This window comes from Schistocerca nitens, chromosome 4 (assembly GCF_023898315.1).
Source record: "Schistocerca nitens isolate TAMUIC-IGC-003100 chromosome 4, iqSchNite1.1, whole genome shotgun sequence".
NCBI classification, from domain to species: domain Eukaryota; kingdom Metazoa; phylum Arthropoda; class Insecta; order Orthoptera; family Acrididae; genus Schistocerca; species Schistocerca nitens.
Window position 1 is genome coordinate 395,051,790 of NC_064617.1, and position 24,222 is coordinate 395,076,011.

At 42.7% G+C, this 24,222-nt stretch overlaps 1 protein-coding gene across 7 annotated transcripts in view; it reads left to right on the forward strand.

Moving 5' to 3' along the window:
- The window catches only part of LOC126251669 (uncharacterized), a 347,364-nt gene extending 324,544 nt beyond the window's left edge, over positions 1–22,820 (forward strand). For 4 of the 7 annotated variants that reach the window (XR_007545766.1, XM_049952242.1, XM_049952244.1 and 1 more), the window contains one exon: positions 6,433–6,658. Coding sequence is in view for 4 of the 7 variants with exons in the window: in XM_049952242.1 (XP_049808199.1) it covers positions 6,433–6,658 (226 nt within the window). In the remaining 3 variants the exon portion in view is untranslated. Of the gene's footprint in view, positions 1–6,432; positions 6,659–22,660 lie in introns of those variants that run through there. The other 3 variants (XR_007545767.1, XM_049952245.1, XR_007545768.1) reach the window with 2 other exon arrangements.
- The last annotated feature ends 1,402 nt before the right edge of the window (positions 22,821–24,222 follow it).

Here is a 24,222-nt window from a genome sequence, read left to right on the forward strand (position 1 = left end):
TCATAGTTGCAGTTTTATAATTTCGAGAAAGATTCGCTGATGAGCAGTACGTTTGTGGTGTTATTCAAAGTCAAGCTACATCGGCTATTACAGCGTGGGAGTAGGACTGCCGGCAACTTGACAGTCAAGTCCGTCTCCGTAATTAAGATCTCCAGCGGGACGCTGTACGTGCTACCGCGAGCCTTTCACAATTGACGTTCCGTGGGGAGGAGACGTCGTGCGGAAACCGGGCTTCAAACCGGGACTGTGAACAATCGCTGCCTTATAAATGACTCAAGAAGCGCAGCGAGCAATCATTAAAACAGTGTAGTTGGCATCCGAACTGGGGACGGTAATGTTTATAGTGATTGCGCGAGGGATCGAAGAGGGAGCCTGATGGTGGGGAGAGAAGGGGCTAATGACGATGACGTCATTGCGCGGGAGGGGTTAATTGCGAGAGGGGGCGTGGTCGGCGCCGACGACGACATGGCGCCTGCAGTCGCCAATCAGGCAGGGGGCGGTGGGGGCGGGGCTGGGCATGGCAACGTGCGCGTCATCTCTGCCGAGCAAGGGAGTAATGCAGTAAGACTGGCGGGAGCCTTCGTCTGCGGTAATACGTGAGACCTCAGGCAACATTGCGACACGTCGGCTGCGTCCATCGCGATTTCTGTAAAATCATCTGTAGGAGTCCTGACACTGAAGCCTTCAAAACGAGTACAGAAATTTCGCTTTTTTCGATCGTCAAGTTTTGAAACATAAAACTCAAGAGAAAATGATGGAGCAATTATCGAGATATCAGATAATTTCCCTGTGTGGAAACTGTTTAAAAAACGGCAAGTAATATAACGCATCCATTAAAGAAGACCGGCACAGTCTGTACTCTTCCAAATATAAGGAAAGACAATTATAACTGCGTCTGAACTTTTAACAGAATTACAGGAAGTCTAGAATCACGTGGAAACAGTTTAGATATACTTAATGACTAGAAAAAACGTTTTAATAGATGCAGCACTAGCTCACATGGATGGAACAGGATATTTGGTTCGGCCTTTAAAAGATAAAAACTTGGCATCGAGATGTGGATCAGTACCTCGAAAACGAATGTAAATGCTACCTGGGGTAGGTAGCCTGCAAAGCAGAAGACATCTGATTGGCATTGACATGTCGTTAGTCTCGATCACACGGTTGGATATCCACGCAGTAACAGTACATAGCAGCGAAATGTCACTATTCCGAGCTTTCGGTTGCACGTTTCTGCTTCGCATACATCGATAAGAAGATTAAAAGTGAAGTTAGCAGTAAGAGAAGCGGTGCATCCTGCCAGCCGTAGGACTGCCTTCAGTACCATACTCCTATTCCTATTATAAATCTTCAAAATAAGTGTGATATTAATTTTCACGCAAGAAAGGAAAGGTTACAGCGACTGGTGCCTCTGAAAATGACGCAGAATTGCTTAGAGATCCAGGAAATTACAAAGATAGATATAGGGAAACATCATAAATATGGTGTACTTTTTTGCCTGACAGTTATGTATAATCCCTCCAAGATCTTCAATAGTCTGAAGTAGTTCTTCAGTTAATCTGCAAACTGTAGCTTGAAGAGTTAGCAACTCTAACAAAACGCCGAGAAGAAATCGAGCACACCAGGTATCGTTTACAACAATGTGTATTAATAGAATCTGACGATCATTGTACACTATCCTCAATTATACAAAGAGTTACACGTTCTGAATCTCTAAAATCGATTGTTCCGCAGGAGTTCTACGAGTATTTCACACAGCTAGTATTAGGAAGAACGCCTTGTTGAAATAAAGCACAGATGATCAACAATGGAACTCTGGAAACTAGCAGATATGAAATTTCTTTTACTGCGCCCCCTGAAAGTACGTCCGTTGCTCCCTGGTGATTTTTCCTGGCAATGTGGGAGGTATTACGCAGCACTCTGAACCATTACTGTCAGGCCATTTTCAAAGTGTAACCTGATTTGTATATAGTTGTTTCTCAGAAAGGACATTATTTGTGTACCTTAATCTTGTTGTTCAGCGCAAATGCTGCTATCTTTGTGAATAATTTTATGCTGATAATGATTTTAAATTTGACCATGATGTTAATTATAATGATTATCAGTATCATGATGCTGTTGTGAAGTTATTACCAAGGAGGATCAAATAACATTTGAGCGAAACATACATCCAGTGCACCGAAGTTTAATGTTGCATAAAAAAGCAAGTATCCACAAAGTTTCCCAAGCAGCTGCGGGACAAATGGCCTTGTTATACAGTTAGGGTGAGATGTAATGAGAGATGAATTAAAACATGGGTTAGCAGTAAACACTCGTGAATATTTTTGTATGTGAAACAAATGACATGCTGAATATAAGATTCAAGAAATATAAACTACACATGCATGCATGCATGCATGCATATAAAAAGTACGGAGCATTGTACAGGCTACAACTTGCAACTTGTAACCGTACATTTTCCGCCTACATTCGCATACAGTACGTGGGTAAAGAACTGATAGCCAAGATGCCGAAGTGATTGAAGTACTGGTCTTGTAACAGAGTTCGGTCAGTCCACCCTAAATTAGCTATTTCATTGTTTTCCTAAATCACTTCGTTGAATTCTGCTATGGTTCCTTACACAAGCACTTAGATTATTTCCATCCACATCTTGTGTTTTGTCTGTAATGATTGGAATGTCAACGGAACGCTGTTTACTTACTTCCAAATGACATTTTACGTCATTATATGAATCCTATCCGTTCTCAGCTTGTCCTTTCGAATGTGAATTGTACAAGGGAAGCAGTACTGCCATTGTTTAATAGTATATCTTAAGTACTTGTTCTTTAATTTAATAACAAGAGCGTCGTTTCTTATAGATTAACTATTATCAAGTGGACTAAATGTGTCTAACATTAGTTTGGACTAATGTGAGGTTAAAGTCCTCCCTATTTCCATCGCCTATACACAGCTTCGGGCAACTAGTTTCGAGTGTTAGAGCGTTGTAGAATTACTGTAAATACAGACTGTTATTGGTCGAGTCCCAGATTCGATTTCTATTTGTATTAATATTAGCGTTGCCGTGTAAGGAGTAGACAGTTGTCAACACGTATTTTTTAACTTTAGTGAGATTATATGGATTACTGTTGAATGGATATCAGTTTTCAGTATTACAACTGCTCGTGATCCTTGAAAATGAAAGAGAGAACCTTATAGAACAGCAATACTCGAAGTGTCCTCTGAGGAGCTCTAGGACTCCACAAGGCCTTTGCGAGGATCCACCAAAATGATATTCACCTAAAGAACATAGCAGATCAAATTTTACCACACTCCAAAAACGACTCTTACGAATATCATATGAATGTTGGTTATACAAAAATAATTTTTTCACTATGTGCGTCATAGCTCAAAATGAGACGACACGCAACACAATAATTCTACACTAATACTATGATCAAAAACTACAAAAGAAAGAATTTAGCTCGAATGAGCGGGTATGTGGCGACTCGATACTCGTCACTACACACACACACACAAAGGGAACGTGCTGACGCGCGCTCTCTCTCTCTCTCTCTCTCTCTCTCTCTCTCTCTCCCCCCTCCCACCCCTCCCACCCTCCCTGCACGCTCTCTGATCTACACACGCCGCAAACATTCCAATACGCTCTCTCCATCACTCTCTCATCCACGAACACTTCGAGCCACCTCGAAGGATTTCATCGCTTCGCTGTCTATGCTTCACTGCCTGGAGATATATAACCCGTAGTTTCTATTCGAGCTTGGGATTGCAACATGCAGTCCAGTTCGGCACAGCGAAACCACACACCATTATCGGAGCGCAGTATATTCATTTTCGACTCAACCTGTGAAGTTCAGTATCTTGTGGCGATATGATTCTATGTTTGTCATATTGTAAAATTAAAATGTTGATTTTAAAAGACAGAATGGAGCTTTGGCTTGAAAGTGTTGCAACAAAATGTTGCATCGAAAGTTCAAGGATGGTTCACCCTCAAAGATTTCCGATCAAGACTAAGAGAATCAAGAAGGTGATGTAACGACTTCAACCTCCGCGGTTTGAAGCAGTAAGATATCTAACGACTCGCTAAAGGTGACAAAAAGAAAGTGTGCTGGATGTTACATCAATCTAGGATTAACTGATTCTAACGGATCACATCTCTACATGTTATGTAACAAGCTATTTCCGAATATTTCCATGTCACCTGCTAAACTGCACCAAAACTTAGAAACTATACCTGCCAACTGAAAAGACGAGAATGAAGAATTTTTATACGTACGAAAGAGCAAATTAAGAAGTCAAAAAACTGTAAAGTATGTGACCTAGGCTGTGAATGAAAAAGCTACGAATGCATTGTGATTTGGTCGCAATCACAATGTGTAAGCGAGCGAAGTGCACCCTATCGCTGACTGCCGGCCGGGGTGGCCGAGCGGTTCTAGGCGCTACAGTCTGGAACCGCGCGACCGCTACGGTCGCAGGTTCGAATCCTGCCTCGGGCATGGATGTGTGTGATGTCCTTAGGTTAGTTAGGTTTAAGTAGTTTTAATTTCTAGGGGACTTATGACCTCAGCAGTTGAGTCCCATAGTGCTCAGAGCCATTTGAACCTATCGCTGACTATTTAACGCTTTTTTTCTGAATCTAAGAAAATTTTTCTTTATGTGTAAATGCTCATAGTCGATTTTTTAATGATTTCAGATGCAAAATTTATACAAAAATATGTACTCGTTCAAAAAACATACTTGGTTCACTTCGCTTAATTTTATAGAATAAAATAACTAATTATGAAATACTCCCTATTGCAATAAGAAGTAAAAACATCATTCAATAATTACCAAGCAACATAACATCAATATTCAATTACACAATGGAAAACAGCGAACGAACCACATCTCTATATTCTAGTGGTCACGAATTGTTGCACACTGCTACATTGACTTGCTGATATTTTCATACTGATGCCCAACAGTTGGCGGAACTCGCACGTGATAAAAAGGGTGAACATTCACAAATGCTGACCCCAGGTTTCTATTGGGGAAAAAAACTTCTTTTGCAGCTAAGACACACTGGAAGTTAATGTACACAATTGTAGCCCGAGTGCCTCAAAGAGCTAATAAGACCATGTGCGGCAGACATCACACAACGTATGCTGGATGAAAAATTTGCAAAGCATTTTTTTTACAATACCACTTTGTAATGACATTGTTTTGCATTGAATTAACAATCCCGTAAACGATGTCAAACAAGAACTACTCGGTAGCCCTAAACACAACAAATTCGTCTTGCAAATGGATGAGTCGACAGGTGTTGCTAGACCGGTCATCTTGCTGATAATTGTACAATGTCCTTATAAACATTCGCTCGAAAACGACATTGCTTACGTGTGCATGGTTGCCAACTAACACAGTCGGAAAAGAAATAACTTAATTAGCAACTTTTTTTATTGAAGCCATCTCAGTTGGAACTATTGTATCGATATTTGTACAGATGGGACAATGACTGGTAAAACAGTAGCCGATGAACAGTTAAGTGCCAAACTGTATTTCCAGCCACTGTATACTGACTGGATAATCACTTGAAATAAAGAAGATAAGGGCAAATGTAAAATTGATTCTTGATGAAGCAGTAAAAATTATTTATTACGTTAAATCACGTCCTCTTCAGTGTCGATTGTTTTCAGTATTGTTTGAAGATTATGGGAGCTAAAATTAATGTTAATTAATAGTTATATCGGGGTAAGATCTTAACAAGATTATTCGAACTAAGAGCTGAATTACAAGCTTTTATGACAGATGTTTCTTTCATATTAAAAGATCATTTGAGCAATGTGACTTGGTTGTTCAGACTAGCCTTTTTGGCAGATGTATTTGGGAAAGTTAACTCTGTCTTTACAAGAAAAGTAGACAACAGTTTTAATACTAATAAAAAATAAACGCCTTCAAAAAACATTTTTGGATTATTTGTGCTGTAAGGGAGAATTAGAAAGCTTGTTAACACTAAATGAGTCCGTTGGTGCCGGTCCCGTAAACTGACATTCGGCTGGAGACCGGTGTGCTGCCACATGACCCTTTATATCCGCATCCAGTGACGTCTGTGGGCTGAGGATGACACGGCGGCCGGTCGGTACCGTTGGGCCTTCATAGCCTGTTTTTTCGTGCTGAGTTTAGTGTCCATTGGTGAGACAGCAAAATTACCGAATAAAATTCTTGAAGAATTGGTCCAATATCACAACGAATACGCGCCTCTTTTGAGATGAATGTTGCTGAAGGGCAGAACACAAAACTGAAAAGGAATTCATGAGTTCGGAATCCTTTTGTACCAAAGTTTCAGAGGCCAGGAAATATATCAAACGAAACCTATGAATCCCTTTCAGAAATGATATAAGATTTAAGCCTGGAATCATTATTCAAATTAATGTCACTTGACGATTTTTGTTACAGGGTTCGTGATGAATATTCACAACTTGTCTTACAGGCTCTGGCTGTTCTTCTCCCGTTCCCAGCAACATTCTCAGCATATGCAGCTACGAAGACAAAATACCGCTTGACTGGATCTGCACCTGATATGCATCTTCGGCTGTTTTCTTTCGTGCCTAACACTGAACAATTGATCAAAAATAAGAAAACATCATACCTACCATTATATGGAAACAATTTTATCAATTAACAGTGGAATCAATACAATGTTATTATGTTTATTGTATTATTATGAGTTGTTTTGTATGTTGTTGTTGACGTCTGTAGCGTATAATGTACCTATTTTTCCATGATGATTATTAAAGACTATAATTAAAGAATAAACATAAAACAAGATTTTGCTAATTTTAGGGCTCCGTAAAATATTTAGTATTTCAAACTGGTTCCGTCGCCAAGAAGCTTGAGAACCGCTTGTCTATAAAAAAACTACCAAATAAAACATGTACTATATAAGAGCAAGATAATTATGCGTTATCGTCGTTGTTGTCCTCGTGCCCTTGTCATTATTTGTTGTGCGCAGAGCGATTGCAAATTATTATTACATCTTGTAAGACTATGTTTTCATCTTCAGCAGCAAACGGAAATACATACATTAGATGTGTAATTGGACGCCCTGTTCTAGCAAGGTTCTCTTTAACATATATTATATTATGTTCTGTGTGTCTGTGGCGCTGTGCCTGCCAACGTTAGTGTAGACGAGGGGGTATACACGCCCTTGGCGAAACCCCATGGGAATAAATGACAGACGCAAATTCGGCATACGGGCGAATTTGATACTCCTGGGCATTTGTACGTTAGTATAGTGTGGTTTCCAAGTTCTTGAATACACAACCGTTCTTTCCCCTCGTCTAACCTGCGCTGCGACCTAAACCAACGTTTCATCACGTCAAGATGGACATGCTTCGTGATAGTTAATACACATCACTCGGAAATAGAAAAAAACGACGTTTTACTATAGTTTTTACAGGTTCCACATGAATAACAGCTCGATTTGTTGAATCGACATTTCGGGACATAGTGTCTACGGACTTTTCTAGATAATTGCAATGTTCCAAGTCATCAATAAAGATTCGTGCTCTTAAGCCTTTATCCTGTTCGAAAACAGTCAACATGTTCAAACTTGCACCAGTTACAGTTCTACAATCGAGTACATATAGGATTCCGTAGATGCAATATCCAATCAAATACCACCGTCGAATGAGACGGTGCTAATGAAAACCTAATCTAACAAAAATCTTCCGTAACTTTGAACTGTTTTTCACAAGCTGCTGTGAAATCTCTACTGATAGTAGAGAAGTGCTTTATTTACTCCATGCTGCTTTATCGTTATTCTTCTCAAAGTTTCTTGCCTGTATCCAGCGAATTAGAAAATTCGTGCCAGATTTATTCTATATGCGCAGCTCATCTTTCTCCTTCACTAAGCGCAACGCGACTGCTCAGTTCTCACACAACGTGTATTCATTATAACCTCGCGCACTTGTTTCATTTAAAATTAACTTTCCGGTTGTCAGCACAAGGAGAGCACATAACTTACCGTAACAAATGGCATTAAATTCCTCTCTTGTTGCTCAGTCCCGTAGCTCAAACCCTTACTTCAAAATGATAGATCGTATTGCTCAAATAATTCCACTATATTTTCTTGCCTCCCATTTCATTCAAGTGTTGTCCTTTTACCGGGAAATTTCACATCCGGGATACGAGAGGTATGAAACAAATTACATTATTATTCTACTGATGACAATTGTAATCCTAAAGGGAGTGATTTCTTTAAAGAACTGTTTCTTGCTCTATCTGGCACGTAGAAAGTGCTAATCGGTCGTTTCATGTATAATATTACAATATATAATATATAAAAATTATTATTATTAAAATAAAAATTATTATTTATAAATAATATATAAAAACCATATAAAATATATAATATTATGTAGTATAATTATTACAAGGAACATTACTTTCAACTTCAGGTATGTCGAAAATAAAAAAAAATGTGAATATCAAGAAGAGTGTGTTTTTAGAGATACTGCTTACATGAATTGGCTAGTTTCAACGTAATCCTCAGGGCGACGGATACCTATGTCGTAAATGCGTACCGTTTCCTTGTCCCCTCTGTAAACCAGCTGCCACCTGTCAATCAAGTCATACTATCACGATACCCTGCCCTGTCTAAAAAATAAATCTCATGATGACCTCTTCCTTTTCAAGAAACAACGGAGAGAAAGTAGTTAACAGTTTAGCGGGAAACGGACAATAAGGAGAACATTCCCCAAAGGAGAAAATTAAACACTGGAAGTTCGAATGTTGCGGAAAATTGGAAAATGTGAAGGGACGGATGGGCAGCTTAAAATTTGTCTGATCAGGGGTTAGTGAAAAGATACAGAAAGAGACTTTTATTGAAATGGCTGTAGAGTGCCACAAAAGCGTCAGTGGTTGGTCTCTGTTGCTGCTTCTCGTAGGACTGCAATACTCCAGAACCAGCATACACGTTAGTCTGCACTCCAATCTGGGAGGAAATAATGGTCCATATAAACTGCCCAGTTCCCACTACAGTATACAAGCAGGCAAAGTTAACCATCAGGTATCATTAATTTAAATCGTCTTTGATGATAAACAAAAACAATGTGGCAAAGCTCATGATGTATGGAAACTACTTCGAGATTAGTGTTTATGCAACGTGCTTCTGCAGCTGCTGCTATGAGGAAGAATTGTTTGGTTTCGTGTTAGATGGTTTGTCTTTAGGAAAAAAACTTTTAGGCAATGGAAAGAAGGCTGTAGTTTCCATCGTGTCAGATCGAATTGATGACTCCGACGACACTACGACAAGAACAACAACGACAACAACAACAACATGTTCCTTTCGTTGTCTTGCGTGTCTCCTACAGTTTGGTGCAGATAATTTCCATGCATGTCAGCAATTCTCCGTCAGATAGTGACTGTTAATCACATTTCACGAAAATGGAAAATAGAGAATAAATGTGTTGGTGAACCGAATTGCAAGAAAAAACCACCTAGCATATAGAGCCATGGGTGTCATGAGGTACTACTTCTTAATTTCTTCACGGGTTGGTACCGAGCGAGGTGGTGCACTGGCTAGCACGTAGAATTTGTATTCGGGAGGGCGACGATTCAAATCCGAGTTAGGCCATCCAGATTTAAGTTTTCCGTGATGGATTCAGCAAATTCCGGGGTGGTTTCTCTGAAACGGCCCGGCGGATTTCCTTCCCCATGCTTGAACGAATTAAGAGGTAATGTGCCATCTTAATGACTTCCCTGTCGACTGACGTTAAACCATAATCTTCCTTCCTTCTTCATGTATTGGAAGACGCGACTTCAGTAAACACAACCTCTGTCACTACGATATTCTGCAGAAGTCACTTTGCGGTGTTGCCGGTATGGCGAGCGATGCATTTAGAGCTAGAGAATCTCACATCACATTAAAAGGAAGACTTAATATCACAACACGAATGGTTTCAATACTTATCCTCAGGTTCTACTTCCTGTCCTTGTTGCATCTGCGCTGGCTGCAAATGCCTAATTAAATCGGATAAATGTTCGCGTAATTGCCGACCGGTGGTGGCCGAGCGGTTCTGGCGCTACAGTCTGGAACCGCGCGACCGCTACGGTCGCAGGTTCGAATCCTGCCTCGGGCATGGATGTGTGTGTTGTCCTTAGGTTAGTTAGGTTTAAGTAGTTCTAAGTTCTAGGGGACTTACGACGTCGGCAGTTGAGTCCCATAGTGCTCAGATCCATTTTGTTCGCGTAATTGAAGAGGAAAGTTTTCTGTTTTGCCAAATTAGAGGCATCGCTGCGTTAAGTATCGGCCCGAAATGGGGTATTTTCAAGTATAAGCATTATTTTTTTCGAAGTGTAATTCGTGAAGTACCCATTGGTTAATATCAAAACAATGAAATAAAGGTTAAATTTATGAAATTGATCATGTTTTAGCCACATCGTCATTGCTTTGTTCCTGCTATCGTAGAGCGCTCTCTGTGACTTACTTGATACAGTGGCGCTTCCCTTTCAGGCTACATCACAAAGCCCCCTGCAGTCAGATATTTTCTCGTTGATACAATGTCCATCGGAAGTTCTGCCAGAAAAGAAAGAAAAGTAGACATCCACAGTACATATAAATGTTTTCCTCTAGGACTGCTAAAATGTTTATCTTCACTATTCACACTATTTCCACAAGAACGTTTATACACTATTGGCCATTAAAATTGCTACACCACGAGCCGGCCGAAGTGGCCGTGTGGTTAAAGGCGCTGCAGTCTGGAACCGCAAGACCGCTACGGTCGCAGGTTCGAATCCTGCCTCGGGCATGGATGTTTGTGATGTCCTTAGGTTAGTTAGGTTTAACTAGTTCTAAGTTCTAGGGGACTAATGACCTCAGCAGTTGAGTCCCATAGTGCTCAGAGCCATTTGAACCATTTTGCTACACCACGAAGATGAGGTGCTACAGACGCGAAGTTTAACCGACAGGAAGAACATACTGTGATATGCAAATGATTAGCTTTTCAGAGCATTCACACAATGTTGGCGCCGGTGGCGACACCTACAACGTGCTAACATGAGCAAAGTTTCCAACCGATTTCTCATACACAAACAGCAGTTGACCGGCGTTGCCTGGTGGAACGTTGTTGTCATGCCTCGTGAAAGGAGGAGAAATGCGTTCCATCACGTTTCCGACTTTGATAAAGGTCGGATTGTAGCCTATCGCGATTGCGGTTTATCGTATCGCGACATTGCTGCTCGCGTTGGTCGAGATCCAATGACTGTTAGCAGAATATGGAATCGGTGGGTTCAGGAGGTTAATACGGAACGCCGTGCTGGATCCCAACGGCATCGTATCACTAGCAGTGAACATGACAGGCATCTTACCCGCATGGCTGTAACGGATCGTGCAGCCACGTCTCGATCCCTGAGTCAACAGATGGGGACGTTTGCAAGACAACAACCATCTGCACGAACAGTTCGATGACGTTTGCAGCAGCATGGACTATCAGCTCGAGAGAATGGTTGCGGTTACCACTGATGCTGCATCACACACAGGAGCGCCTGCGATGGTGTGCTCAACGACGAACCTGGATGCACGAATGGCAAAACTTCATTTTTTCGGATGAATCCAAGTTATGTTTACAGCATCATGATGGTCGCATCCGTGTTTGGCGACATCGCGGTGAACGCACATTGGAAGCGTGTATTCGTCATCGCCATACTGGCGTGATGGTACGGGGTGCCATTGGTTACACGTCTCGGTCACCTCTTGTTCGCATTGACGGCACTTTGAACAGTGGACGTTAGATATCAGATGTGTTACGACCCGTGGCTCTACCCTTCATTCGATCCCCGCGAAACCCTACATTTCAGCAGGATAATGCACGACCGCATGTTGCAGGTCCTGTACGGGGAAAACGTCTGGTGAATGGTGGCTGAGCAATCGGCTCGTCACAATACGCCAGTCACTACTCTTGGTGAACTGTGGTATCGTGTTGAAGCTGCATGGGCAGCTGTACCTGTACACGCCATCCAAGCTCAGACTAAATGCCCAGGCGTATCAAGGCCGTTATTACGGCCAGAGGTGGTTGTTCTGGGTACTGATTTCTCAGAATATTTGCACCCAAATTTCGTGAAAATGTAATCACATGTCAGTTCTAGTATAATGTATTTGTCCAATGGATACCCGTTTATCATCTTCATTTCTTCTTGGTGTAACAATTTCAATGGCCAGTAGTGTAGGATAGTAGGAGAGACGAGGTTATAACGTACCCACTGTGTATAATCTGCAGTCCGAACAGCGACGGAATCTCACCCTAGCAATTTTTCAGTCGGCATTCTAATGGCGCGGAACAAGGTGGCAAACTGCCTTAAGCAGACAGGAGCTGCTGTGAGCGCCGGGGACCCGGCGGCCGGCCACTAACTTATTTAACAAATTCAGATCTCACGGGGAAGAAACAGTTGTCCACTAGCTGTGAACAAACTACCTGCTCCTCGGCAGCTGCCGGTTCGGAGCTGAGGTCCTGCTTTAAATTCGCTCCGTCTTGTTTTATGTCCGAATGCAAATTACTTTGGGCCGATACTTAACGCAGCGATGCCTCTAATTTGGCAAAACATAAAACTTTCCTGCTCAATTACGCGAACATTTATCTGATTTAATTAAGCATTCGCAGCCAGCGCAGCTGCAACGAGGACAGGAAGCGACTAGCTGCATTACCATAACCGCTGCTGTTGGAAACGGGAATCTGATGCAGCGGGCATATTTTTAGCAGCGTGCGCGTCGCGGTGCAGGCCACCCGCTGGGCGTGCGTGCAGTTCGTCGACGTCGTAACAAGCCTTTGTTCCTCGTCTAACGATTTGTGCAAGCACTCATTCCGTACACCTACACGTGTATAGAAATACTAGGACGGGGAGTATATTTAAGATTGAGCAACTGTCAACAAGTTACAATGGTATTACAAGAGAACAGCACCCACTCGTCTCCGTCGATGTCGTGTAAATTTATGGGATTGCACTGCTTGGCCAGAAATACACTACTGACCATTAAAATTGCTACACCGAGAATAAATGCAGATGATAAACGGGTATTCATTGGACAAATATATTATACTACAACTGACATGTGATTACATTTTCACGCCATTTGGGTGTATAGATCCTGAGAAATCAGTACCCAGAACAACCACCTCTGACCGTAATAACGGCCTTGATACGCGTGGGCATTGAGTCAAACAGAGCTTGGATGGCGTGTACAGGTATAGCTGCCCATGCAGCTTCGACAAGATACCACAGTTCATCAAGAATAGTGACTGGCGTATTGTGACGAGCCAGTTGCTCGGGCACCATTGACCGGGAGTTTTCAATTGGTGAGAGAGCTGGAGAATGTGCTGGCCAGGGCAGCACTCGAACATTTTCTGTATCCAGAAAGGCCCGTACAGGACCTGCAACATGCGGTCGTGCATTATCCTGCTGAAATGTAGGGTTTCGCAGGGATCGAATGAAGTGTAGAGCCACGGGTCGTAACACATCTGAAATGTAACGTCCACTGTTCAAAGTGCCGTCAATGCGAACAAGAGGTGACCGAGACGCGTAACCAATGGCACCCCATACCATCACGCCGGGTGATACGCCATTATGGCGATGACGAATACACGCTTCCAATGTGCGTTCACCGCGATGTCGCCAAACACGGATGCGACCATCATGATGCTGTAAACATAACTTGGATTCATCCGAAAAAATTAAGTTTTGCCATTCGTGCATCCAGGTTCGTCGTTGAGTACACCATCGCAGGCGCTCCTATCTGTGATGCAGCGTAAAGGGTAACCGCAGCCATGGTCTCCGAGCTGATAGTGCATGCTGCTGGAAACTTCGTCGAACCGTTCGTCCAAATGGTTGTTGTCTTGCAAACGTCCCCATCTGTTGACTCAGGGATCGAGACATGGCTGCACGATCCGTTACAGCCATGCGGATAGGATGCCTGTCACCTCGACTGCTAGTGATACGATGCCATTGGGATTCAGCACGGCGTTCCGTATTACCCCCTCCTGAACCCACCAATTCCATATTCTGCTAACAGTCATTGGATCTCGACCAACGCGAGCAGCAATGTCACGATACGATAAACCGCAATCGGAATAGGCTACAATCCGACCTTTATCAAAGTCGGAAACGTGATGGTACGCATTTCTCCTCCTTACACGAGGCGTAACAACAACGTTTCACCGGGCAACGCCGGTCAACTGCTGTTTGTGTACGATAAATCGGTTGGAAACTTTCCTCATGTCAGCACGTTGTAGGTGTCGCCACCGGCGCCAACCTTGTGTGAATGCTCTGAAAGGCTAATCATTTGCATATCACAGCATCTTCTTACTGTCGATTAAATTTCCACAGAGGGACTGGATCCCACGACTCTTAAATTCTCTACTCACATTCCTTGAAACAAAAAGCGTCTTCGTGCTGCTTGACAGAGGCACGTCGATTAAGTAGGCGTAACGTTGCGACGCGGTATGAAACGGAAGAAGCATCTGTGGATTGCAATAGCGAAGACGAATAGTAGACTCCAGTTTATTGGGAGAATTTTACGAAAGTGTGATTCATCTGTAAAGGAGATCGCATATAGGATACTAGTGCACCCATTCTTGAGTATTTCAGGAGTATTTGGGATCCGTGCCAGGTCAGATTAAAGGAAGACATCGAAGCAGTTCAGCAACGGCCTGCTATATTTGTTACCGGTATGTTCGAACAACGCGAAAGTATTGTGGAGATGCTTAGGGAATGAGAATCCCTGGCGGGAAGGCGTTGTTCTTTTCGAACACTACTGAGAACATTTAGAGAACCAGTGTTTCAAGCCGGCTGCAGAACCAGCCTACTGCCGCCAACTTTCGTGTAGAGCCCACGAAGTTAACAGAAGTTATTGCTCGTACGGAGACATATAGGTAGTTGTTCCTCCCGCTCTCTATTTGCCAATGGAACAGGAAAGGAGTGACTAGTAGTGGTACCTCTGCCACGCAGCGAATAGTATGCGTCTTCCGCTGGAATCTCACTAACAATGTCTTCAGTGATGAGTCACGCTTCGCAATTAGAACCGATGATCAGCGAACACAGCCCCCATGTCCAGTGAAGACGTGTCTCGATACGCCACGAACGGCGATGGGATACCAACATGACTGTCGCCTGCCATAGTCCCTGACAGCCAGGAGTGATGATCTGAGATGACGTTTCTTTTCATAGCTTAACCCCTTTGGTAGGCATCCATGGCATCTTACGGCACAACGGTACGTTGACGCCGTTCTACGCCCCGTTTCGTTGCCCTTCATGCCAAGCCATCCTGGACTTATATTGCAGCAAGGTAATGCCCGCCCACACATGGCGAGAGTGTCTAATGCTTGTCTTCGTGCTTGCTAAACCCTACCTTGGCCAACAAGGTCGCCGGATATCACCCCAATTAAGAACGTTTGGAGCCTTACAGGTAGCGCCCTCCAACCAGCTCGGGAGTTGGACGACTAGAGAGAAATCGGTACGACATCTCTCAGGAAGACATCCAATAGTTTGTAAGATGTCGTGGTCTCCTGACCTTCATTGCTTACATATTCCGCCCTCACAATCATATTCCGCACATCAAGACGTTTCATTCGAACCCAAACTCGATAAGATAAAGTCAATGTTGTATGGATTCATGTAAACAATATGCAAATAACTAATAAATCGTAAGTGCGCACCGTGGTTGAAATACTCGAGGCTGGCGTACATACATACATTCCAGACACGAGGGTCACAGGAGCTTTTAGTTCGAGAGAGGCAACCGCACGCCAGGAGGCCAGTGCCAAACCATCTACGTCGATCGGTGGCCGCCCGTGGAGCGGACAGCGTTCGCCCGAGGGAAAGGCTTAAAAGCAAATTCCGCTACATTGTGTCGGAGCGGCCAGCCTACGCATTCTTTCCACATAGCACGCAGTTTCAGAGATTTTCACAGGGAGACAGCAAACGCCAAACGCCGATACTACAGATTTCCGGTTTGGTTGCCTTAAACGAAACGTCATTCTCCCGTTTTAGAAGAGCAATGCTGATTGGCAGACAATATATCTGACGCCTTGACCTGAAGGAGTAATAGCGTGGAGGGGGGCCGTTCCGTTGCCGCTCTTGGAGTGAGGAACAAGTCTCTCCTCAGTACTTCACTGGGAGAGCACCTCTGTCAAGAGTGAATCGAAGTACGACTCTCTATATTGAGTCCTTCCGATTAAGCGTTGTTCACTGTGTCGGCCGACCCACTTATTGTGCGGTGTGAATGGACAGTTATAGTTAAACGCCTGCGAGCGAATTTTTGAGTGGCATCGCGGTGGACTGGTTATCTGACCGGTGTACCACGCCAATAGTTAGACTAGGGGCGAATAGGAATCCTTGGCTTCATCAATGCGTAGGGAGAGTTTGATTGGCGAAGGTCAATCCAGATAGAGCGAGAGTTATCTTATTTGTCAGCAGCGAGTGGCGCAGATAGCAGTCATCGCAGCTTATGGTATTGTGCGCTACAGGTATTGTGAGCCCCATATTTCCTCCATAACAGTACACTTCACTGCATTTCACACGCGACAGCCTCGACCGTACCTACCAACGTTCTAACGGATAATTATTCAAGTTGAGTAGGTGGAGCTCTCAGCCATTCTGCCAAGTCAATAACAATCTTAAACTTTGTATAGAAATTTCATTAGCGAATCCTATCCCTGAGAGGTAACTTCACATTCCTAAAAGAACCAGGATATAACTTGTTCAATTCATAACTAAAAGTGCCATTGTGATTTCTCAGAATTTTTGCAAAATGAATAATAATTTTCATTAGTTTCATGTTTTTCTTACACTAACTAGCACTGCTCCAGTACCCAAGTATCCCACTAGTTATGCAAGAAATTTTGTGAATTTTTGTGTCATTTCCTTACAGCGGACGATTCCATAAGATATTTATTGCTGAAAGTTTTTCAGGCATTTCTCTTTAGAACGTTAGGAGCGTCTGTCTCACTTCTGTAGTAGTGTGGGGGTGGAAATTGCATCTTGCAGGAGCCACAGGGTAAAGGGTACCTCTAAGATTAATCTGTTGCGCAGAATAACAGAATCTCAGATCAACCCCACGCTCACAAGTTTTGTCAATCGACGCCAAACCGAATAACTGCCTGCATAACAGCTAGATGTGGCCCAACACGTTACTGACTTGCTCAATTTGTGAAGCTCTCTCTGACTCTCTTGAATAAATCATCCAATTTTTCTGAAACTGCAATCACTGGTTTTTCTATACATGTACAGCACGTCTACATATTTCCGCCCCATTCGGATAATTCCTTCGTGCTGCGTCTTTGTTTTCTTAGTATGTGTTTCTTCCAAACGCTTGTCCATATGAAGTTCCCACTTCTGTCACTGTCATTTCTGGCCGAGATCAGCATATACCACAAATCTGGACGAAGTCGGTGACGACGAGTAGGCCCAGAAACCTTTTTATGTGATGTTCTGTTATCTTTGTGGATGTCTTCCATCAAATCATGTTTCAACATAGTTTACACGATTCACGAACAAACTGATGCGGCGATTTCATCATTTCGTTAATGAAATGGGCGTCGTAACATCGTTCATAAAAGCACTTGAATCGTTGGAACTGTTTTGTAAACAATCTAACATCTGGAGCTGATGATACCTATAGCTGAATCTAACAAAGGCATCCAGGTTCGGGTAAAGTTAAAAATAATCGATACGGTTCTAGTGATATTTGAATTGACTGTTCTCCTGTTTTGTTGCTGTGGTCTTCAATCGGAAGACTCGCTTAATGTAGTTCTCCAAGCTAATCCATCCTGTGCAAGCCTCTTCATGTCTGCGTAATTATTGCATCCTACAGCCATTTGAACTTGTTTATTGTATTCGAACCTTGGTCTCGCGTCACACATCCTTCCATTAACAAATTGACCATTCCTTCGGACTCTAGGACATGTCCTATCAATCGATCAAAAAATGGTTCAAATGGCTCTGAGAAGTATGGGACTTAACATCTGAGGTCATCAGTCCCCTAGAACTTAGAACTACTTAAACCTAACTAGCCTAAGGACATCACACACATCCATGCCCAAGGCAGGATTCGAACCTGCGACTGTAGCAGGCGCGCGGTTCCGGGCTGAAGCGCCTAGAACCGCTCGGCCACCGCGGCCAGCTATATCAGTCGATCCTTCTTTTAGTTAAGTTGTGCTATAAATTTCTTTTTTCCACAGTTCGATTCAGTACCTCCTCATTTTTTATTCAATCTACCCACCTAATTCTCAGCACACTTCTGTAACGCCACATTTCAAAGTCTTCTCTACTTGTCTTAACTATTTCTCGTCAACTTTTCACTTCCGCCGGCCGCTGTGACCGAGCGGTTCTAGGCGCTTCAGTCTGGAACCGCGCGACGGCTACGGTCGCAGGGTCGAATCCTGCTTCGGGCATGGATGTGTGTGATGTCCTTAGACTAGTTAGGTTTAAGTAGTTCTAAGTCCTAGGGGACTGATGACCTCAGAAGTTAAGTCCCATAGTGCTCGAGTCATTTTTTTGTTTCACTTCCATACAAGGCAACAATCCATGCAAATATTTTCAGAAAAGACTTCCTATCGCTAAAAATGGTATTAGATAGTTACTACTTCGTCTTTTTCAGAAATTCTTTCATTTTTTGCCCTTTCTATATTTTTATACCCTCTCTACTTCAGCTATCGTCAATTATTTTACTGCGCAAATAGCAAAACCCATCTACTACTTTCAGTGCCTCAGTTTCTAACAGAATTCCCTCAGAATCGCTAGATTTAGTTCGACTACATTTCATTACCCTTGTTTTAATGTTTTCAAAAAAAAATGTTCAAATGTGTGTGAAGTCTTATGGGACTTAACTGCTAAGGTCATCAGTCCCTAAGCTTACACACTACTTAACCTAAATTATCCTAAGGACAAACACACACACCCATGCCCGAGGGAGGACTCGAACCTCCGCCGGGACCAGCCGCTCAGTCCATGACTGCAGCGCCTTAGCCCGCTCAGCTAATCCCGGGCGGCTTTAATGTTTTCGATATTTATCTTATAAATCTCTTTTCAGGGTACTATCCGTTTCGTTCAACTGCTCTTCCAAGCCGTCTACGACAGAATTACTATCTCTTCACCAAACAAAGTATTTACTTATTTTCTCTGAACCTATATTCCCTTTCGAGATGTCTCCTTTTTCTTCACAGATTGCTCAATGAACAGACTGAGTAACATCGGGGATGTGTCCATTCCACATCAACTGCGACGTGCGTTTCATGTCCGATTCTTACGACTGCAGTCTGGTTTCAGTCCAAGTTAAATAACCTTTCGCTGCCTGTATTTTATGCCTGCAATCTTCAAAATTTCAGTTTCTTATGAATGACAAAGAAAATCAGCTGCATCACAGGTGATGTCGGAAACTGAGGTCAGTTTCTCGACCAGTCAACGCGGAGACAGCTGATTAGAATTTTCAGCACCTGTATTTCACCTGTGCAAGGAGCAAACAGTGTGGTAATCAGTCCCGATCCTGTGTGCCATTATTCTGCACGGAATCATATATCTCCCCATCGAATGACGGTACGCGAGGGGTTTGACTGTGATCTATCCTCCGTAAGTGAAAGTTAAGTTCAGCATCCGCCTTGGTACTGTTCTAGAGGAATAGGCTATGTACCAGTACCATGCTTCAACTTTCCCTTCCTCTTTCGTCCTTTCACTTCCTCTCATTCCACACTCGTACATAGGAACAACACAGGTTACTGACATTTTGGCACTTCTCCTAACTGTCCAAATGATACAGGATAATTCTACACTGTGCAAGTCACAGTAAGCTGTTTGGCGGGATGTACACAATGTATCAACACTGTTTCACTCAGCGGCTAACCCACTCCCTACCTTATTCCGTTGCGTAAGATATAACAAAAATAATACGCCCGTTGGATGCCTACATACAAGTTCTACTTTCTTTAATTTTACTGTCATGCTTATTAGGCATATTTAGCGGGAATTAATAGTTTCCTTGACTCCTCTTGACATTCTTTTCAATAAAAAAGCGTCCTGCCACAATGATTTATATTTTCTACAAATGCAAAGCTGACAGCAAACCCGTGAATTGGTACCAGCACGGTCCTATTGGAAGTGGTATGCTATTTCTTTCCTCCGACCGTTGAACTGACTACCCAGATAGTGCAACCTGACTGTTTTCACGTATCTAAATGATTGCAAAAGACGAAAAAGAAGCAACACGTGACAGAGAAAAATCCCAAGCACCCCTGACGATTGATCCCAGAATTTTTTTCTGACGCCCCCAAAGCCACAGAGCTACACATAATATAAATAATTCATACACTCTGACGGGTTGTTTTAAACTTTCACGTAAACATATGTATGATTACACGGTAAAGTTCAAAGGGTTCGGTCCGATACGTGCGAAAGCTGGAGGTCCTAATCTGGTACTGCTAAATAAATAAAATGGTAATATATTAGCAATGAGAAGGAGAATACATCCGCCAACGAATGACAAGGGCAAGTTATCGAAGATCTAACGCACATAACACAAGCAGCCATTAAGATATTACATTCTTGTTAAACTGAATTATAATCAGCATTTACTCTAGAGATTCATCTAGTTTCTGGAAATCTCACTCCTGTAGGGCTCACACAAAAAATAAGTAAATATGAGAGCGTGAAAGATATGCTAACAATGGAACCTCCCCATCGCATCCCCCTCAGATTTAGTTATAAGTTGGCACAGTGGATAGGCCTTGAAAAACTGAACACAGATCAATCGAGAAAACAGGAGGAAGTTGTGTGGAACTATGAAAAAATAAGAAAAATATACAAACTAAGTAGTCCATGCGCAAGATAGGCAACATCAAGGCCAGTGTGAGCTCAGGAGCGCCGTGGTCCCGTGGTTAGCGTGAGCAGCTGCGGAACGAGAGGTCCTTGATTCAAGTCTTCCCTCAAGTCTTCACCCGATTTAATTCAACTACATTCCATTATCCTCATTTTGCTTTTGTTGATGTTCATCTTATATCCTCCTTTCAAGACACTGTCCATTCCGTTCATCTGCTCTTCTAGGCCCTTTGCTGTCTCAGAGAATTACAATGTTATCGGCAAACGTCAAAATTTTTATTTCTTCTCCATGAATTTTAATTCCTACTCCGAATTTTTCTTTTCTTTCCTTTACTGCTTGCTCAATATACAGATTGAATAACATCGGGGATAGGCTACAACCCTGTCTCATTCCCTTCCCAACCACTGCTTCCCTTTCATGCCCCTCGACTCTTATAACCGCCATCTGGTTTCTGTACAAACTGTAGATAGCCTTTTGGTTCTTGTATTTTACCCCTGCCACCTTCAGGTTTTGAAAGAGAGCATTCCAGTCAATACTGTCAAAAGCTTTCTCTAAGTCTACAAATGCCAGAAACGTAGGTTTGCCCTTCCGTAATCTAGCTTCTAAGATAAGTCGTAGGGTCAGTATTGCCCCACGTGTTCCAACATTTCTACGGATCCAAACTGATCTTCCCCGAAGTCGGCTTCTACCAGTTTTTCCATTCGTCTGTAAAGAATTCTTGTTAGTATTTTGCAGCTGTGACTTATTAAACTGATAGTTCGGTACTTTTCACATCTGTCAACACCTGCTTTCTTTGGGATTGGAATTATTATATTCTTCTTCAAGTCTGAGGGTATTTCACCTGTCTCATACATCTTGCTCACCAGATGGTAGAGTTTTGTCAGGACTGGCTCTCCCAAGGCTGTCAGTAGTTCCAATGGAATGTTGTCTACTCCCGGGGCCTTGTTTCGACTTAGGTCTTTCAGTGATCTGTCAAACTCTTCACGCAGTATCATATATCCCATTTCATTTTCATCTACATCCTCTTCCGTTTCCATAATATTGTCCCCAAGTACATCGCCCTTGTATAGACCCTCTATATACTCCTTCCACCTTTCTGCTTTCCCTTCTTTGCTTAGTACTGGATTTGCATTTGAGCTCTTGATATTCATACGAGTGGTTCTCTTTCTCTGAAGGTCTCTTTAATTTTCCTGTAGGCAGTATCTATCTTACCCCTAGTGATGTATGCCTCTACATCCTTACATGTGTCCTCTAGCCATCCCTGCTTAGACATTTTGCACTTCCTGTCGATCTCATTTTTGAGACCTTTGTATTTCTTTTTGCCTGCTTCATTTACTGCATTTTTATATTTTCTCCTTTCATCAATTAAATTCAATATATCTTCTGTTACCGAAGGATTTCTACTAGCCCTCGTCTTTTTACCTACTTGATCCTCTGCTGCCTTCACTACTTCATCCCTCAAAGCTACCCATTCTTCTTCTACTGTATTTCTTTCCCCCATTCCTGTCAATCGTTCCCTAATATTCTCTCTGAATCTCTCTACAACCTCTGGGTATTTCAGTTTATCCAAGTTCCATCTCCTTAAATTCTCACGTTTTTCAGTTTTAATCTACGGTTCATAACCAATAGATTGTGGTCAGAGTCCAGATCTGCCCCTGCAAATGTCTAACAATTTAAAACCTGGTTCCTAAATCTCTGTCTTTCCATTATGTATTATATCTGAAACCTTCCAGGGTCTCCAGGCCTCTTCCATGTATACTACCTTCTTTCGTGATGTGATTCTTGAACCAAGTGCTATTAAAACTATTTTTTTTTTCATTTCAGGTGTTTCGGTTTGCGCCGCTATCCGAAGGGGTTGATCACGCAGCAGCAATTTACCGTCGCAGCGAAACCGACAACGTTCCAAACTGACCAGTAGGCTGTCTTACGGGCAAATCAGTGCTGTCAACGGCTGTGGAAACATCCAGACGGCGAGACTTCCTATATGGCGAGCAGTAGCACTATTTCAACAAGAAGGAAAAGCGTACACTTGCCAGCAGAAACGAACTCACGAAGTGGCATAGATTGGTAGCTATCAATGAAACATATGTTGTGTTCTGAAACGCAAAAAGAAGCAAACCTTCAAGCAGATTCCTGTTCATAAAATGGAAGAGGACTGATGTTATCTTTAAATGCAAAGATGTCAACGACACAAAGGTTTCAGTGGCTCACTGAACATGGCCTCTGAAATGGCTTAACCGTATAGTTAACAGGGATCCACAGTTTAACGGCAACTTCGAACCATAGCACAACCTGGCATTTTTCAATTTAACAGACCATTGTCGAGGGGAAAGAGGCGGATGTGTAATAAAACCTTCCAGGAATGGCTGAGAATTGAACTTGTGAGCTTCATATTCTTGGATTTGGAGTCTGACATTTACCCGCTCAGCCACGAAGCCTTGATTACTGACGACGAATTCCAGGGTGTTTCCTTAAACAGACCAATGCCACTTCCTTAGCCTAGTGTTCTCCAACAGAGGAAGTACTCTGTGATGATAACCTTTTTATCATTCTGAAATCTTTGTTTAATGCAGCCTCTCAGTTAATATGCTACGCAATCACTAACGACTCATGGAAATGCAGTCTATCTATTCAAAAGCAGACAGGTATATGTGACGTTATATTAATTTGAAGACTATCAAACTATAACCATCCTTATAACACAGCAGTTATGATATTAGATTTCTGAAAATAAAAGCACTAATTCCCTTCTCAGTCCCCAAGCAATGAAGAAAGATCAGGTTTGAGTGTCCCTTTAAAAACGGAATTATCAGAAAAAGGTTGAGACTCCCTCTGTCCAACAGTCCACTTGTCGTATCAATAACGACAGATAAAGATAGGGGAATGAAACAGTGGATAAATAAATAGATAGCCGTGTGGTACTGTCGGCTGTGAGACTCTGAGGAGCTGCTCTGGCTTCTAATCGAAAACGGTTTCCGTCCTACACACACATGGCCCCTTTCTACATGGTGCATGGCAGCTGTGTCTTCAGAGGATCTGTTGAGTGTATGTGACTATAATGGTTGTGTGTACAGTATGGATTCACGTCCGTTTATTATAGTGATAAAAGGGAGAGGGTGAACCTGGTCGCGGCACATACCCTACTCCTCTCCAATAGCACCAAGGGGGCCAACGCGCTTAACACCCTCATCCGACGTCCGACGCTCGATTGCCATCAACAGTGTCACTTACCCTAAGTGCTTAAAAGACTGCGAAGATGTTTGTGGTGCTAAATCTGGCGATTAAGAACTCTGTGCCAACATCACTCTCTACTTTGCCGGCCAAATACTGGTGACGATAACGTGTCTCAACAACCGGATTCGAACCGGCTACCTCTTAGTCAACTG